The sequence below is a fragment of the Rutidosis leptorrhynchoides genome, chromosome 3 (assembly GCF_046630445.1).
Source record: "Rutidosis leptorrhynchoides isolate AG116_Rl617_1_P2 chromosome 3, CSIRO_AGI_Rlap_v1, whole genome shotgun sequence".
In the NCBI taxonomy this organism is placed as follows: domain Eukaryota; kingdom Viridiplantae; phylum Streptophyta; class Magnoliopsida; order Asterales; family Asteraceae; genus Rutidosis; species Rutidosis leptorrhynchoides.
In genome coordinates, this window is record NC_092335.1 from 62,531,976 (window position 1) to 62,549,220 (window position 17,245).

The 17,245-nt window shown below is 32.4% G+C and overlaps 3 protein-coding genes and 1 long non-coding RNA gene across 5 annotated transcripts in view; 3 read left to right on the forward strand and 1 right to left on the reverse strand.

Moving 5' to 3' along the window:
• The first annotated feature begins 574 nt into the window (after positions 1-574).
• On the forward strand, positions 575-4,273 carry LOC139900030 (transcription factor TGA1-like). Its single transcript, XM_071882842.1, has 6 exons — positions 575-637; positions 749-790; positions 3,427-3,504; positions 3,615-3,642; positions 3,736-4,007; positions 4,124-4,273. Exons 1-6 carry the CDS (start codon positions 575-577, stop codon positions 4,271-4,273), a joined length of 633 nt encoding a protein of 210 aa, XP_071738943.1.
• Positions 4,274-5,229: 956 nt separating this feature from the next.
• On the forward strand, positions 5,230-6,104 carry LOC139896203 (23.5 kDa heat shock protein, mitochondrial-like). The gene is made up of 2 exons (XM_071878798.1): positions 5,230-5,428; positions 5,553-6,104. The coding sequence occupies exons 1-2, from the start codon at positions 5,254-5,256 to the stop codon at positions 5,951-5,953; spliced, it is 576 nt and encodes a 191-aa protein (XP_071734899.1). The 5' UTR covers positions 5,230-5,253; the 3' UTR covers positions 5,954-6,104.
• Positions 6,105-11,820: 5,716 nt separating this feature from the next.
• Positions 11,821-12,515, forward strand: LOC139900031 (uncharacterized). The gene is made up of 2 exons (XM_071882843.1): positions 11,821-12,013; positions 12,109-12,515. The coding sequence occupies exons 1-2, from the start codon at positions 11,821-11,823 to the stop codon at positions 12,513-12,515; spliced, it is 600 nt and encodes a 199-aa protein (XP_071738944.1).
• A 1,042-nt stretch (positions 12,516-13,557) lies between these two features.
• The window catches only part of LOC139896204 (uncharacterized), a 41,732-nt gene continuing 38,044 nt past the window's right edge, over positions 13,558-17,245 (reverse strand). Inside the window, exons 2-3 of one of the 2 annotated variants that reach the window (XR_011776162.1) lie at positions 14,419-15,281; positions 13,558-13,920 (exon numbers count right to left, since the gene is read on the reverse strand). This is a non-coding gene — a long non-coding RNA (uncharacterized lncRNA). Of the gene's footprint in view, positions 13,937-14,418; positions 15,282-17,245 lie in introns of both variants that reach the window. The other variant, XR_011776163.1, reaches the window with a different exon arrangement.

The window sequence follows — 17,245 nt, forward strand, 5'->3', positions numbered from 1 at the left end:
TCCAGTATACATAATGCTTCTTAATGTGTGTAATTTTGCTTCTATAATTACATAATGCTACATTAACCACGAATATGCAATCCAAAAAACTCCGCGGCATTGCGCGGGCCGGTCTGGATCTCGTTCAAACTATATATTAGTTATGAAACCCTTATTAAACAATTAAAATTGTAATGAGATAAAAAAGTAAAAGTAGCACTCACCAGCAAATTGTTTTAATAAAACTATTAGTCAACTATTACGATTGATTGCCAATGAGGCCTTGCTTCATTGGTATCCATGTTTCATGGATTCGAGAGTGACCCAAGTTCGAGTCTAACAACTAACAACTAACCTTGCCTTTTAAAAAAAAAAAAAAAACTATTACGATTGATCGATGACCACTTCAGAATACTCACCAACTTAAGCTTTAAATCATCAACATTTTTACCAAGCTTCAATACTTAAAGTTTCAAAGGCTGCATCACAGAGGTAACTGGAATCGTTAAGTCATTTATCATCTTTGTTATCAAACAATGTGAATGAAGTAACTAATAATGAACTTCAAGAAAATAAAATTTGTACTTGCCTCTCGATGTTGGCCTTGCATGGGGCGTTTAATGCTTCTTTTTTTGTTAAGGAGTGTTTGTGGCCTCAAGTTTGGTGTTCGTTTGTAGTCTTGCTCCGATTGACAATGACCATCTAAAACCCACCGAAAAGTAATATACGTTTATCACAATAAAATTCAGTATTTTTTCCTTGATTGCAGAGAGTGCGCTCACTCGAAGCTAAATTTCATCTTGAACAGAAGGTATATATATGTTGAGTCAATAGTTTATCACAATAGTATTTGACTCACTTTTTTTATCTCCCTTCTGCATCTGGTTGTTTTATAAATGAAGTTTGTCTGAATGTTCTGTGTTGTTTGGCTTCATGCGTTTAATTGTCTCCTATTATACTCATTGTATTGTATATGTATATTTCTTTGGTTGCAGAGATTCCGGTCACTCTAACCTAAATGTGCTGATCTTGAACCTAAGGTATATATACTTTGACTTGATAGTTTATCACAAAAACTACTTGCTTTTTTTAACCATATTTGTGTTCTGTTTTTTATGTTTCATTGTTTAGTTTAGTTTAGTTTATGACTGCAGTCTATCTTTACTATTGCAGATGTCATTGTTATGATAGGTTCATAGTTTGATGTTCATTTAACTGGTGAACTGGACTTCATAAATGGAAGCTTGAAGTTATGTTTAAGTTTCATTGTTTAGTTCAGTTGTATGAACAAGCAATTTTTTTATGATTTTACTTTTTCTATTTTGGGTTGCTTTTTGGAGCTGGTGGCAGGAGCAGAATCAAAAACGTTTTTTAAACCTCTGATATATGTATGGGTCACATTGCGTCTGATCAGCCTTGTCATGCGTCTCTATTCAAGTTTGACTCAAATTTTATTGTTCGATATATGTAGAAGAAGAGATATTCAATGCTGGAGGCTTCGATATGTAAGTCGTCGTAACCCAACATCCTTACAACCCCCATACAGTTTTACCCACATTAACACATTCAACCGGTTGTTGTGTTTCATATTACCGAATACATTTTTCTCAATCTGAATTGTTTTTGCCAGAACATTTTCCTACACCATACTTTTCATCCTACATTGTGATGACAACAAAAAATAAAAAAAAATAATGACACATTACATTTGTCATGTAGCATATACATCATATTACAAAAATTATTAATATGTATTTACTTCTTTCACTGAAATGAATAAACAATCATTTCAGACATGCGTATTTGACTACAAAAAAAAAAAAAAACGGATTAAAGCCAATCATATTGGACGACAATGGGAATGATTCAAATACCACCAAGAATGTTGTTTATAAGAAAATCTTTAGACGTATTTGACTGAGATGTAAATGTTCTGTGGTTAAATATCATTTGAATATTTGTTGTACATCTCTAATTATATATACTTATAGTACAAACTAAATTTTGACAACTAATATAAACTTAACGGATAAAAAGAATTAATGTTGAGAGTTAATGGTTTAAGGTTTAAGAATTGCTATTTAGGGTTTCCGGTTTTACGGTTTATGGTTTACAGTTTAAGATTTAAAGTTTAAGGTTAAGATTTTAGAATTTATGCTTTAGGGTTTACGATTTAGGGTTTAGGGTTTAGTGTTTAGGGTTTAGGGTTTAGAGTTTAAATTTTAGGCTTTAGAGTTTAGGGTTTATTTTTTAGAATTTATGGTATAGAGCTTTGAGTTTAGGGTTTTATGATTTATTGTTTAGAGTTTAGTGTTTAGGGTTTAGATATAGAGTTTAGGGTTTAGGGTTTAGTGTATAGGGTTTATGGTTTAGGGTTTAGATTTTAGAATTTATGATTTAGGGTTTGGGGTATAGGGTTTAGTGTGTAGGGTTAAGGGTTGATGGTTTAGGGTGTATGGTTGATTTAGGGTTTAAGGTTTAGAGTTTAGTGTATAGGGTTTAAGGTTTAGTGTTTATGATTTAGACTATAAGGTTTAAGGTTTAGATTTTAGAATTATGGTTTAGGGTTTATGGTATAAGGCTTAGTTTATGGTTTAGAGTATAGATATAGGGTTTAGTGTATAGGATTTAGGGTTTATGGTTTAGTGTATATGGTTTAGGGTATATGGTTTAGGGTTTAGGGTTTAGGGTATATGGTTTGGGGTTTAGGGTTTAGATTTTAAAATTTAAGGTTTAGGGTTCAAGGTTTAGAGTTTAGGGTTTAGGGTTTAGTATGTAGGGTAAAGGGTTGGTGGTTTACGGTTGGTTTAGGATTTAGGATTTAGATATAGGGGTTAGAGTTTAGTGTATAGGGTTTAGGGTTTAGTGTTTAGGGTTTATGGTTTACAGGTTATGGTTTGGGGTTTAGATTTTAGAATTTATGGTTTAGGATTTAGGGTATAGGGTTTAGGTTTTAGGGGTTTAGAGTTTAGGGTTTACTATGTTTAAGGTTTAGATCTAGGGTTTAGGTTTGGGGTTTACTGTTTGGGAAGCGAGATATGTTGATTGAATTGACGGTAGAAAATTAAGATTGATGGGATGAGTATTAGTACATAATATGTAGGAAGCCACAGATATATGTACAATATTTACTCTGGTAGAAATTCTGAAAGGACAAAAACATTAATAATATGTTCTATTAACTTATAGAGTAAGATTACAAAAATTGAAATAATTTATTCTAACTACATTTACATGAGTCAAATATAAGTAATATATTATTTGTTTTTTTAAAATTTGCAGAAAGATAAGAAAAAAAGCAAAGAATAGATAAGCAGTTATGAAACAACGCAAAAAAAGAAAAAAAAAAGAAAAAAAAGAAAAAAAGGTTCCAATAGTTAGAATGACAATTAATTATTAATTTTAATCTGTTATAATTAACGTACAATTATATTTTTTTTATTGTAGACGTACTTCACTAAGATGAAAGAAAACATTATACAACTAAACATGGAAATACAACTAAAAAATGAACTACTACAAAAGGTACTCTTTTAATAAATGTTCACCAAAAAATAGAAAATATACGAATTTATGACTTTCAGTTCTCAATTCATTTACAATTACATTGCTAAAGTATTATATCACATTTACAGATTGCCAGGAATCAAGAACTCATTCGTGGTACATCTTAATTTAGTATAATTTATATACTTCGATCTTTTTTAAAACAATACTATGTATACCTTAAAAGTTTTGGTTTAATATTTCCTGAAGATCCGATTAACTTTAGTAAAAAGTATAGTGACTGGTTTGCTGAACATCACCAACGTATATTACAACTACGTAGAAGATTGATTGGAGAATTCATTGAAGACGGTACTCTACCGATTATCGAAAACATATTATCACATTTCTATAGCTTATTTAATATGAAAAAATTTGCTATTAAATTTGATGTCTTTAGTATTACATATGGTAATTGGATGTGTCATACTCAGCGGTGTATAATGTGGATTGGTGGATTACGTCCAACTGATATGCTACAGGTAAGTACACGAAACTATTTCTTTACCTTATTTATTATTATTGGTTTTATATTAACTACTTTTTCATATTTCAATTTCGAGATTAACATACATTAACTTAATCTTGATTGTGACAGTTAATCAACAATCATATTGAAGTTTTTGGACCTAAACTTGAAAAAATGAAATTTTTAACATCTGAAATTACGAACGAAGAGATTGCACTTACTGGAAAATTTAAAAATTTAGAATTCACAATATCAAATACTTTAACAGAGAATTTTTAGTTGAAAAGCTTACTATTATGTACAACTTTATTGATAAGTTATACTAAATCATAAACTGCATACATCTTCTAAATAATTAAAAAAATATTACAATATTATGTATTTGATTACAAATATAATGTTTCAACTCATTATAGGCTGACGAATTACGACAAAAGACCTTCTCAGAGATGCACTACTAACAACAAGACAAAGAGTTATGACCATATTCACAAATTCATGATCATCTAACAAGAATAACTACATTGTCGAATATGTAGGAAAATACAATGAAGATCTTAGATAATTATTCACAATTCGCCTAAAACTACATCACGATATCAGAGATGATTTATTTAATTTGAATCAAAATTTTGTTTTTTTATTCATTCGTTAGTACATTTTGAAACTTTAAAACTTTGAATCCCCCATAAAACATTTGGTTTAATGTTCATCATAAACTTAATAATAGTTCGTTAATAAATTTTGAAACTTTAAAAGTTTCAAGCCCCTAAAAAATATTTGGTTTAATGTTCATCTAGACATAATAATAGTTTTTTAATTTATATATTTAATTTTATAGCTTAAATGATTAGAACCTTCAAAAATCACGCGAAACCGCGGGTCTTTAACTAGTTTGTATAAAATTTTAAGTATGAAAAATGACCTTAAACCCTACGTCTTATAAGTCCACCTAGGGATGCAGAAACATGAAAAGATCCGTCACTGCCGCAAAGGCCCAATTCATTTGAAAAGCAATCATTACTCAGAATATTGTATTATTAAGAGCCCATTTATCAAGTATCCTGAAAGCCCAATTCGTGAGAAATCAAATCAAATCAAATCAAATTAGGATTGTAGTGCCTTGTACAACACGACGAAATCATCCAATTTTAATTCGCAGGTCGGCATGTGTAATTTATTATCGTTGCATTCTCTTTGATGATCCAATCTGTTGAGATTCGTGTGTGCAATTGTTAAAGTTTCAGCAATAATTAATCATGTTAAAGTTTGTTGCTTGTTCGCGTGTTTTAAAACAAGTGGCGACCTGCAGATCTGTTATCCCGTTTTGTCCACCATCATCCGTGACGTCTGATCAGTTTATAAACACAAGTTTTGGCCCACTTTATTCTACTCATCACGTCGGTGAGAAACGTTATTATCAAGTTGCTCTTGGTACGAAGCCCCTTATTATGCACATAGATAATTTTATACTTTGGTAATTGTTATAATCATCCTAGGCCGCCAGCCACGTATTTGATGCTAAAATTTGTAACAAAATTTTGCTTTCATGATTCAGATTTGTTGAATCGAATACCAGTAACTCGAAAACTTATGCGGGCCACAGATAGGTTTCTTCAATCTTTGAATGTACAGGTGGTTACACCAATCAGTAAAAAGGAAGATGCTGACCACCTCTATGTGACCATTGATTTGGGTGTGAAGCGGGAGAACGTGAAAGTGTTAGTTGATCATCGCACTGTGTTCATCGAAGCCATGAATGATCCCGACATGATCAACAAATCTGTTGAAAAGTATGTTTGTTGGGTTGATTTGCCAGATATTGATTTTCCATTTAAGATGTTCAAAGCTAATGATATTAAGGCTGAATATTCCAATGGTAAGTTGAAGTTAATTATTCCCAAACTGAAGAAAGAGGATTTGGTGTACTATGTCAATCCCAAAGTTACTACTGTCTGAATTGTGTTGGTTGATGTACAACAACAACAACAATACCCAATCCCGCGCCTGCGAGGTATGGGGAGGTAAGATGTAGACAATTCTTCCTCTACCTGCGACGTCTGTCTGAATTGGCTTGATATATTTGTTACTCTTGATTTTATTTGTACATTTGGTTTATAAATATTTACTAAACTAAATACATTAAACTATAATGGAAATATATAAGCATTTGTCAATAGTCTTATGATATCTTCAGCAAATAATTTGTTGAAGTATTTTCACTTTATTTATTCACGACTATTTATGACCAACTTAATAATACTGTCAACTTTTGATCTGATTAATTTTTCGTAACTACCTGTCGGTTGTTAACTCTATGTCTCCAAAACAAATGAAGGTATAATTTGGTCTCAGGCATTGCAAACTGAGAACATTCGGGTTGTATAGAATATGCCCTGAATCCACAACTTATAGAAAAGGTAAAAAAGTCAAAGTTTGACTTGTTGAGGTCAAACAGTTGAAACTTTGTTTTCCTTGATTATATGTAGACCTGGCAATTGTGACCCATACACTCAAATTCGGGTCAAATGGGTCAAGCTTTCAGGTCAATTGGGTCTTGAGAAAAACTAAGCCTAACAATGTAAATCAAAACTTAAAAAAAGATCCAAATGAGTTTCTCTCCAACCTATTGAGTCTGATACAAAAAATGAAGGAACGGGTCTAATGGGTATCAATACTCAAAGATCAATAAATAGAAATGGGTCTAACGGGTTTTGTGAATGGGTCAAATGGGTCAAGCACAAAAAGTTTCATCCCTAAAAAACTTATGAAAGCATTCATGGTTATATCATTTATTATGTAATTAAATCGACTAAAGACGTTATTCTAGAACCTTCTGGTATTGATGATTCTGAATCCGTGCGGAATTTGAGAATGTATAATCGGTTTGATTCGCAATTGAAAGTGATTCAAAGTGATGTCAGGACTTATTGTGAAGAACCTGATGATGTTGATGAATATAATAAGTGGAAATTAGGGTTTGTGCCGGATGAAATGAGGAGTGAGATTGAGAAGTTGATTGGAAGTGAATCGGAGAATGAAATTGTTGAAACAATTTATAAAAAAGTTGTTCCAAGTGAGGTTGATGAGGGGAGTTTTTGGTGTAGGTATTTTTATTAGGTGTATAAGCTTAAACAACAAGAAGAGATACGAGCTATTTTCATGAAGAGATCGTTGAGTGTTGATGAAACGAAATCATCTAATAAAACTTGATTTTGGTGTGGTTAACATTTGCAGGTTTGATTTGTTCTTATAATGATAAACGATTAGGGCTTGATTTAACTTGGATCGTGAATATGTGATGTACTTTGTTTATCACAGGTATTCATCTTAATTATTTGTTAAGAAAATAAAGAGATGAAGAAAATTAAAAAGAAAATAAAGAGATGAAGAAAATCAAAGAGATTGAATATGGAAGAAAGCAAAAGTATTTAATTGGGATTAAAAGGAAAAGTAGGTGGGTGGGTGGGTGGGGATATCAAGAGGGAATTGTTTAAAGACCAAAATACCCTCATGTGGAAGGCACATGGGAATGGGTTAACGGAGGAATCAAACAGAAATCGTCACTTGGGCTATCCTTGCACAACAATTCAAACATAATGACTATCCACCCTCAAATCCACAACTATGTCTATCCTAGCTGGGTGGTACAAACCACAAGTACTATCCGCGCAATTTTCTCTATATATTTATATGCTACAGCTCAAAAGGATTGACTTTATTGTTAGACAATGGCTGTCGAAAATATAGCAAGCAAGACATCTTCTCTAACTCCTCCTTGCTGTGGCTTTTTTTTGTCTGTATTATTTTTTTTTTTTTTTTTTGGTTAATTTTTATACCTTTATTAATAACTCCCTGTGTTGCCTATGAGTTGACAGCAATATTGGATCGTGTTGATGATTGGGCATCTGAAATTTTCAACAGACGACGGGTTTAGTTACCAAAACTTCTTTAACTTCACCTTGTGCTTGTTCTTTATTTTTTTTTTGTTAGTTACTTTGCTATTGACCTGAGAATCCTTTTATGAAACTTTGTTATGTGCATATTTGATATAATCCAGGACAGCAGCTTTATTTCTTCCAACTTTATCACAAAGAGCGTACCTTTGGAGAAATTATAGGGATCTTCGAAGAATGTTGCTCAGAAGCCGCTTTTCCAACCAAAGTTTGTTTGCTGTTTCATTTGAACCCGAGGTCTTGTTGTATCTTTATTGGTGCTGCCATTTTTTTATTGAATTCGTCTGCAAATAACCCAAATCGCACTCGTGTTTGTCTTCTGGGAAAGAATCTAAATCGCCCCAAATAGCGTCTCCTCCTTTAGGTATCAAATAAATTAAAGAGTCCCATATATGTTCGAGACACACGCATCATGCATCATGTGTTCCATAGTTTAGAGCCCCAGAAGTTCCGAATCTAGAAGTCCAGGAGCCATGGCCCTAGCTGCCACATGAACATAATGAGCCAGCATAGTTATGGTTACAGTACTTAAAAGATATGGGTTCCTGGTCACAATAAGTGTGTTAAGTTGAACTTGAATAGGTTGGGTAATGGGTAACACTCGGGTATTTTTTTTTATGGGTTGAAACAGGTCTAATTTATCTATTTATCTAACAGAGATAAAACGTAACCTGGAATCACACATATATTCACAAGCGTAGCCAGAAATTCAGATTGAGGGAGGCTGGATTTTATAATATAATCAAAAGTACTCGTAAAATATTATACGGAGTATCAAACTACATAGATAGATGTACGTACCCCTATCATAACGGTATTTTTCAAAAAATGAAAAGTGAAAGTTTAATAAGAATAATATATACAAAACTTACATATGAAACAAAATTTACGACTTATTATCAATTCTTAATATAGCAACTTATTCAAACATTAATTGAATCATCTACATTTTATTATATGTATGAAAAAATTCTTTAATTATCAATCATTAGATATGTTATATTAATGTATGAGGCAAACGTAGATATTGACATTTGACTTTTTCAAAGTGTTATTTATACAAAACGTTTTGTGTTTAGTTGATACATTATTAACTTTATTTTTTGAAAAGTATATATTATTAACTTGTATATATATATATATATATATATATATATATATATATATATATATATATATATATATATGGTGAGGATCCATGGAGAACCAAAGGTAGTAGAGAACCCATGGAACTCGTGTAGATTCAGTAAATCTGCTGCAGATTGACAAAACTTTTTTTTTTTTTTTGCAGATTTTTTTTTCCGTGCAGATTTTTTTTTTTTTGCAGATTGAGTCAATCTGCGTGCAGATTGAGGTTTTTTTCCATTTTTTTTTTTGTTTTTTTTATGCAGATTGAGTCAATCTGCGTGCAGATTGAGTCAGTCTGCGTTTTTTTTGCAGTTTTTTTTGCAGATCGACTTTTTTCTGTGCAGACTGACTTTTTGTGTGTGCAGATTGACCTTTTTTTTGCAGTTTTTTTTTTTTTGCAGATTCACTTTTTTTTTCTGTTCAGATTGACTGTTTTTTTTATAAAAAAAACTGGAAAAAACGTCAATATGCACGCAGATTGACCCAATCTGCAAAAAAAAAAATCTGCACAGAAAAAAAAAATCTGCAAAAAAAAAAAAAAAATTGTCAATCTGCATACTGAATCTACACGAGTTCTATGGGTTCTCTACATACCCTAGTTCTCTAGGGATCCTTTCACTATATATATAGAGAGAGAGAAAGAGAGAGATATTTAATCAAGAGGGAAGCACTTTTTGGAGGAAAATCGGGCGTAAGTTTTTTCGTGTTTTTCGAATCTTTTTTTCAGGCATCAAAATCACATGAAAATATGAACATTTAAAAAATACATTTTGTGATGAATGTTATTATTTTGACTGGAAAACGCTCGAAGAAGAAAAAAATGAAAACATGCATCATGGGTAATATTATGCTTCTGAGTGTTTTTTAGGGTTTAGTATTAGGGTTTAGAAATTATGGTTCAAAAATTAGGGTTTAGCTATTAGGGTTTAGAAATTAGGGTTTAGATTGAATTTTTAACACGAATGGTTTAGAGTTTAGGGTTTTGGGTTTAGGGACTAAACCCAAAACACTAAACCCTAAACCCTAAACTCTAAATCGGGCTAAATTTTGAAAAAAAAAAACTTCATATAAGATGAAAGAAAACAACGTTCCAAAAATATTATTAGGAATAACATTACTCATGATGAATGTTATCAATTATTTCTTTAATCCCGCATAAATAATAACATTTATCACAAAGTGTCTTTTTTAAATGTTCATATTTTCATGTGATCTTGTTGCCTGAAAAAAAAAATTCAAAAAAACGAAAAAAATTTACTTCCCCCCCAAAAAAGTGTTTCCCACTTAATTATGACCTTATATATATATATATATATATATATATATATATATATATATATATATATATATATATAGTGCTAATACTAGTAAAAACGTCCACAGCGAAATTGTTTAATTACTTTAGCGAAACAATATATGGACAGTGGAACTTGAACCCGACAACAGATGGAGCGAGTGTAAAAACTTATTGTATTAAATTTTTCGTTGACAGCCGAGTTAAACACTAAAATGCCAAAAGAAATTAAATTACAAAAGATAAGCAGCAATGTCGGTTTGTATACAGTCACTCTTTATTTTGGTAAACAATCTTAGCAAGTATTTGACCATTAACATGTTGCATTTGGAGATGATCCTCACACACTACTTTTAAATCCATCTACACTTAATTTACTATTATACTCTTAATTATACTTAGAATAATAATATAAGTTCAAGTTCTTAGATTAATTTAGGAGTATAGATGTGAATTTATGAGACAAAAGTGTAGATGGATCAAAAAATGATGTGTGAGGATCACCTGCCTCCTGTTGCCTTAGATCATGACCAAGGAGGAGCTTATGGATTCAAACTTGTATCATCAACTTTATGGTGAAAGTAAGCAATAATGCAATAAGTTATACTCTGACTAGTATTAATTAATTTTTCCTTTTTTTGCTAAAAATACTTTAATTCAAATAGAAACAGAGACGTTTTTAAAAAGTAAACATTAACAACATGAAATACAACAAACGGGGAACCGGACGAGACTCGCACCTAGCTAAAAGCTACATAGCAACAAACAAGATAAACTATCTATAACCGAGCTTCACCCATGTTAATTCGTGATAAGAGTATAACGGATCCAAAGATTAACAATTACAATTGATAGAAAAAAGAAAATTCAAACCTGGCGAAATAGGTGGCAAAAACAACATATACTACCATCATGGTAGAACACAATTGGTTAGAACAACAAAGCATGTCTAACGCGCCATCAATGATAACCTAAGTAACAATTGCGCTTAAAAAAAAGAAGCAAACAAACAATATTGGTCTGGAGAACGCCGACCGTTACCACAATAACAAACAAACAAACTATTCCCAATGTTGGTGCGTTGTTTGATTGAGATATCATATACATACTTAATATGTTATATGTATGTGATTGATTATAAATCACTATGTACGATTCTATTTTTGGTTTAAAGTCAGTTCTCTTTCGGTTGGTCCATGTGTGATATGGACTTCATTATACCCCCAAAAGCCCATTTCATTTGAAAACCAATCATAACTGATACTAGTATATTATTAATAGCCCATTTAATTAGCGTTGATCGATTGTAGTGCCTTGTACAACACGACAAAAATCATCCTAATTTAGTTCGCAGGTACGGCAGTGTAACTTTAATCGTTGCCTTCTCTTTGATATGATCCACCAATTTGTTGAGAATCCTGTGTGAAATTGTTAAAGCTGCAGCAATCATGTTAAAGCTCGTTGCTTGTTCGCGTGTTCTAAAACATGCGGTGACCTGCAGATCTTCTATCCCGTTCTGTCCACCATCATCATCTGTGACGTCACAGTTTATAAACACAACAAGTTTTCGCCTTTATTTTACTAATGCATTTGAGCCCCAAAAACGCCATGATTATTATATGGACCCCCCTTCAACTGCAGGTAACGTACTCGTATAAATTTTAAGTATCTCCAATTAAAGTTTAGTAATTTCTTTTTACTAATAATGCTTAATTTTGTAACAAAATATTACTTAGATCTATTGGATCGATTTCTTCGAAGACTAATCCGGACCTCAAAGAGGATTAGGTCTTTTCTTCCACGTAATGTAAAGGTGGTTAAACCAAGCAGTAAAAAGGAAGATGCTGACGGTCTCTACTATCTCATTCATTTGAAAGGAGTGGGGCCGGAGAAGGTGAAGGTGTCCGTTGATCACGGCACTATCTTAATCGAAGGCAACAATACCGATATATATATAAAGTATGTTTGCTGGGTTGATTTGCCAGATATAGATATACCAGATAAGAGGTTTAAAACTAGGGATATCAAGGCTGAGGTTGATCCCCATGGAACAGTGAAGTTAATTATTCCCAAGCTGAAGAAAAAGGAATCGGTGTATAATGTCAATTTAGGAACTGTTGATGAAATGCTTGATTTCGATTAAACAAAGGGTGGTTTTATGTTTTGTGTGTCTGTTGATGAAATGCTTGACACGTACTCGTTAATTGCCAGAAAATTATAATGCGAAGGTGGTAAACCCATCGAAGATACCGACGGCCTCTACTTAATCATTCCTTTGATTCGAGTGGGGCCGGAGGACGTGAAGGTGTCTGTTGGCATGGACTATCTTCATCGAAGGCAAGATGGGTCCTGGCTTGATCATCGAAATTGTTGAAAAGTATATTTGCTGTCTTGATTTACCAGATATTTCTATGGTGAGTTGAAGTTAATTATTATTCCCAAACTGAAACAAGAGGAATTGGTGTATAATGTCAATTTCAGAAATTGAATTTAACTTTTCTTTGCCACCTTTGCATAAGAAAGTTTTAAGTGTTGTGACTTGTGTCTTCTAAGTTTACTTGATATTCATTTACGTAATAGTTTACTTATTCAGTTATTCGTATTTGATGATGATATTTTTTACTTTCGTTCTGAGCTTGATGAATTTGTATAAAGATCATATCATTGCTGATGATCAACACTCTTAATTTGTACACTTGGCATATAAAAATTTACTACGGAGTAGAAAATTATAACTGCAAATCTAGTTTGGTATGTAGGCATGTAGCTAATCGATTATCGCATAAGCGCCAACTGGAAATACATATTTATACATTGTTCAAAATGCCTGCGCATATCTATAATTAATTTCATAATGAACATAAATTTTGGATCATTTATATAAAATTTACTATATCGAAAATGACCTGACAGTCAAACCATATGTTTTACAAGCCCAACAAGAAATGCAGCAACGTGAAAAGGTTGTATTATGTGCCATATGTAGCAAGTGAACTGTTTTTTCATATGCTTTACAAACCCGGAGATTTTGATCAAATACGCTTAAAGTTCAAGATGTTTGAGTCTTTACTCAATTGTATTTGTAATGTTGTAATGTTTCAAGATGTCTTTTTATTCATGTACTATAACCTCTCTGTAATCAGTGCTTTACTGATTGATTTTAATATATTGTCTTTTTCGCTAAAAAAAAAAAAAAAAATGAACCTCCAAGTAATTACAAACAAAAAGCCCACAGAGCCCACATATGCAAAAAACAAACTGGCCCAATAATAACCCTACCACAACACCTACCCAAAACAAAATCGACCATACCATTCTTGTAACCAAAAACATCAAGCGTCAGACACAAGCACCCACGGCTGCGAACTCCACATTATTGTATTGATGAGCAAAGCATAATTTGGCCGACACAGCCCTTTGGAATACTTTGAGCTTATCGACGAAACCACCTCCGTCCAACATGAAAACGAATCCTCAAATATCGCTTTGTTCCTAGACGTCAAGATAGCCTAAGTTGTAGACATACCAATAAGCCTCCAAAACAACCTCTGTCCAGCACGTGAACTGATTATATGTGGTTGTGCAAGATCTTAATTTCAATTCACATAAAGTTTTACTTCTTCAACTGTTCATTCAATTTAGCCATAAAGAAGAACCATGTATTTGCAATTTTATATATATTCTCAAAATATAGCAATAACTTTTGGAAAGGAAAGAATACACGTACATGTAATTTGTAAAATGGCACATTCATAGTTTACCCCCAATGTATAGTATTTGAGGGTGCTTGGTTAGGGTTTTAGAGAAGTGATGGTGATGAATAGAGATTCTTATGAGTAATTATCCCAAAGTGATTAGTGAGTCCCTTGTTCATATATATATATTCTCATTACACAATTTAAACCAAGCAAGCCCCCCCCCCCCCCCCCCCCCCCCCCCCCCCCCCAACCAACCCACCCCCCCCCCCCCCCCACCCCACCCCACCACTTAAACCTGTATATACTTTAAAACTATAAGAAAGTGTAATGAGAATAATAGGTTTAAACCTGTATATAGCCGCATCCATTACTTGACTCAATGAGTGATCTTTCCACTCGAGATATAACACAATACGGTTTCCCATTTCCCGCAAACTTAGATTCTATCATCTTTCTTATTTCGTCTGAAATTTCAGGATCTTATCAAAATCATGTAACTAGACAGGGATTTTGATAACCATGGCACGATACCCATGATATGAAATATAATTAATTGTACACAATAACCTGTGAAACATTCACAACGAAGCCCACATAAATCTGAGTCGAATAGAAAAATGATTTTCATTATAGAAAAATATTTGATATGTATAATACATACAATTTGAAACCAATGAAAAACGCCCACCTGAATATATAAAATCCTATTCGGCACAACAATTAGGCACCCATCTACAGTAAGCAGTGTCGTGTTTGTTATTCCGATCCCTTTAAATTCATCTTCCATTGCTCTAACCGGCAGCGAAAAAAGTAGTGCAGATAAGAAACAATGGATAGTGAAAAGGGATCGGATTAACAAACACACCGGTGATTAGACAGAAAGGCGCCTAGTTGTCCCGAACCGAATCCTATCAAATCAGGTGGGCTTTAATTCATTGGTTTCAAGTTGTATGTATCATACATTGCATATCAAAGATTTTGTTATAATGAAAATAATTTTTTTACTCAAATCATATTTACGTAGGTTTCAGTATGAATGTTTCACCAGTTATTGTATACAATTCATATTTCATATCATGGGTATCGTGTCATGATCCTCAAAATTTCTGTCCAAGTAGATAATTTTGATAAGATCCTGAAATTAATGGAAAAGACATGTTTCCAATTCATCAAATAAATTTCAAACGAAGTAAGAAACATGAAGGAACCAACTGAATCAACCAAAAACATAATAGAACAAAAGAATTAATCATCAGATAAATATGAAAATTATATTTATATAATATAAATAAATGATATCTGTTATAAAAGTAATAATTGAATGATAATTTTATTATTATTATAGATATTGCATAGTATATTTTTTTGAGTATAAATAGGTGTGTTGAGTTAGAGTTTATTGTATGTATTTTTTGGTTAACAAAAACACTCTCTGTGATGACCCGAAAATTTTTGACTTATTTAAACCAATTCTCTATACGATTTATTATTTTAACACGCTAAACAAAGTCTGTTAGATTGAGTCTCAAAATTTTAGAACTGTTTCATATATACAATTACCTTTGATTACTCTCGACGATTCATGAACAATTATATGTATGTATATATATATGTACAAGTAAAAAACGACTTTCCTACAGTAAAACCCTATTTGCTACAGTAAAAATTACTTTGCTACAGTAAAACACTATTTGCTACAGTAAAACACTATTTGCTACAGTGAAACCGTATTTTGCTACAGTGCTACAGTGAAAACGAGTTTGCTACAGCTATTTGCTACAGTAAACACTATTTGCTACAGTACACTATTTGCTACAGTAAACACTATTTGATGTCGACGAACTAGCAAACAAAAACAGAAAAGGCGGCCATGCGATCGCATGGCAAAAACACTGAAAACTCATGCGATCGCATGAGCTACAGTAAATCGAAAAATACTATAAAAGGTCAGTTTTGCTCGACATTTTTTTTCATTCTTATTCTGTACTTAAAATTTATATTTATAATTTTAATTATAATTTTAATTTTAAGTTTAATAATAATAAAGTATAATCGAGGGTATTTTTAATTCGGGTTTCAAACCGTTTTAAAATAAGGAAATATTGGGTATTGTTCGGGGTATTGTTCTTGAATCCAAGACCAACCATACATTCGTCTACCATCATTACGTCTACGCAATTTGCCTACAATATTGAGTCTCAATATTGAATCGTGAGTTATAGTCTCCCTTTTTAAATACTTTAAATATTTTTGAGCTGAGAATACATGCAATTTATTTTAAACGCAATAAGACACAAGTACATACTAAATTCTACACTGAGTTAAACCGGAAATCCCTTAGCTTTGGTAACTAGTAGCTGCCAGTACATAGGATATGGACTGGTAGACGCGAATAATTGTATATGGATCCATAGGGCTTGACATCCCCGTCCGAGCTAGAGCGCTAGCCTTTTAACGGACGTATGTTATTTGAGTTTAAGACACGTTGGTTTGCGTGTATTAAAACGAATGGGGTAATTATCACTATAACGTTAAGTTTAGTTACCAAGGTGCTCTGTTACGTAGAATCTATTGATAAACTTCTGATGAAATCTTGTGGTCTATCTTTATATATGTTTATGACTCGAGCAATTAAACCTATAACTCACCAACATTCGTGTTGACTTTTTAGCATGTTTTATTCTCAGGTCCTTAGAATGCTTCCGCTGTGATGTGCTTGTTGCCTGCATGGAGTCTCTCATGCTTTGTACAAAGTTTATTGCATTCAAAATAAAACTGCGTTGTGTAATAAATAATTGGACTGTGATGTCAACCTGTAAATTAAAGACTTATGTATTTCGGGGTTTTGCTTATACCTAAGCACTCGCCCACATGTTTATAACTTTCTATGTTTAGAAAGTTACTTATTTTAATGAATGCAATATTTTATCAAAACGTATCATATAGAGGTCAAAACCTCACTGTGGAATCAATGATTAACGTGCCGCGTCAATAGCGATTTTGACGGGTCGTTACAGTTGGTATCAGAGCTTGAGGTCATAGGGAACCAGAAATTACATTAGTGTGTTTAACTGGTAATTGTTAGGATGCATTAGTGAGTCTGGACTATGACCATATCTGTTTTTACTGATTTTTGCTTATTATTTGGTCAAAAACATTATATGTGATATATTTA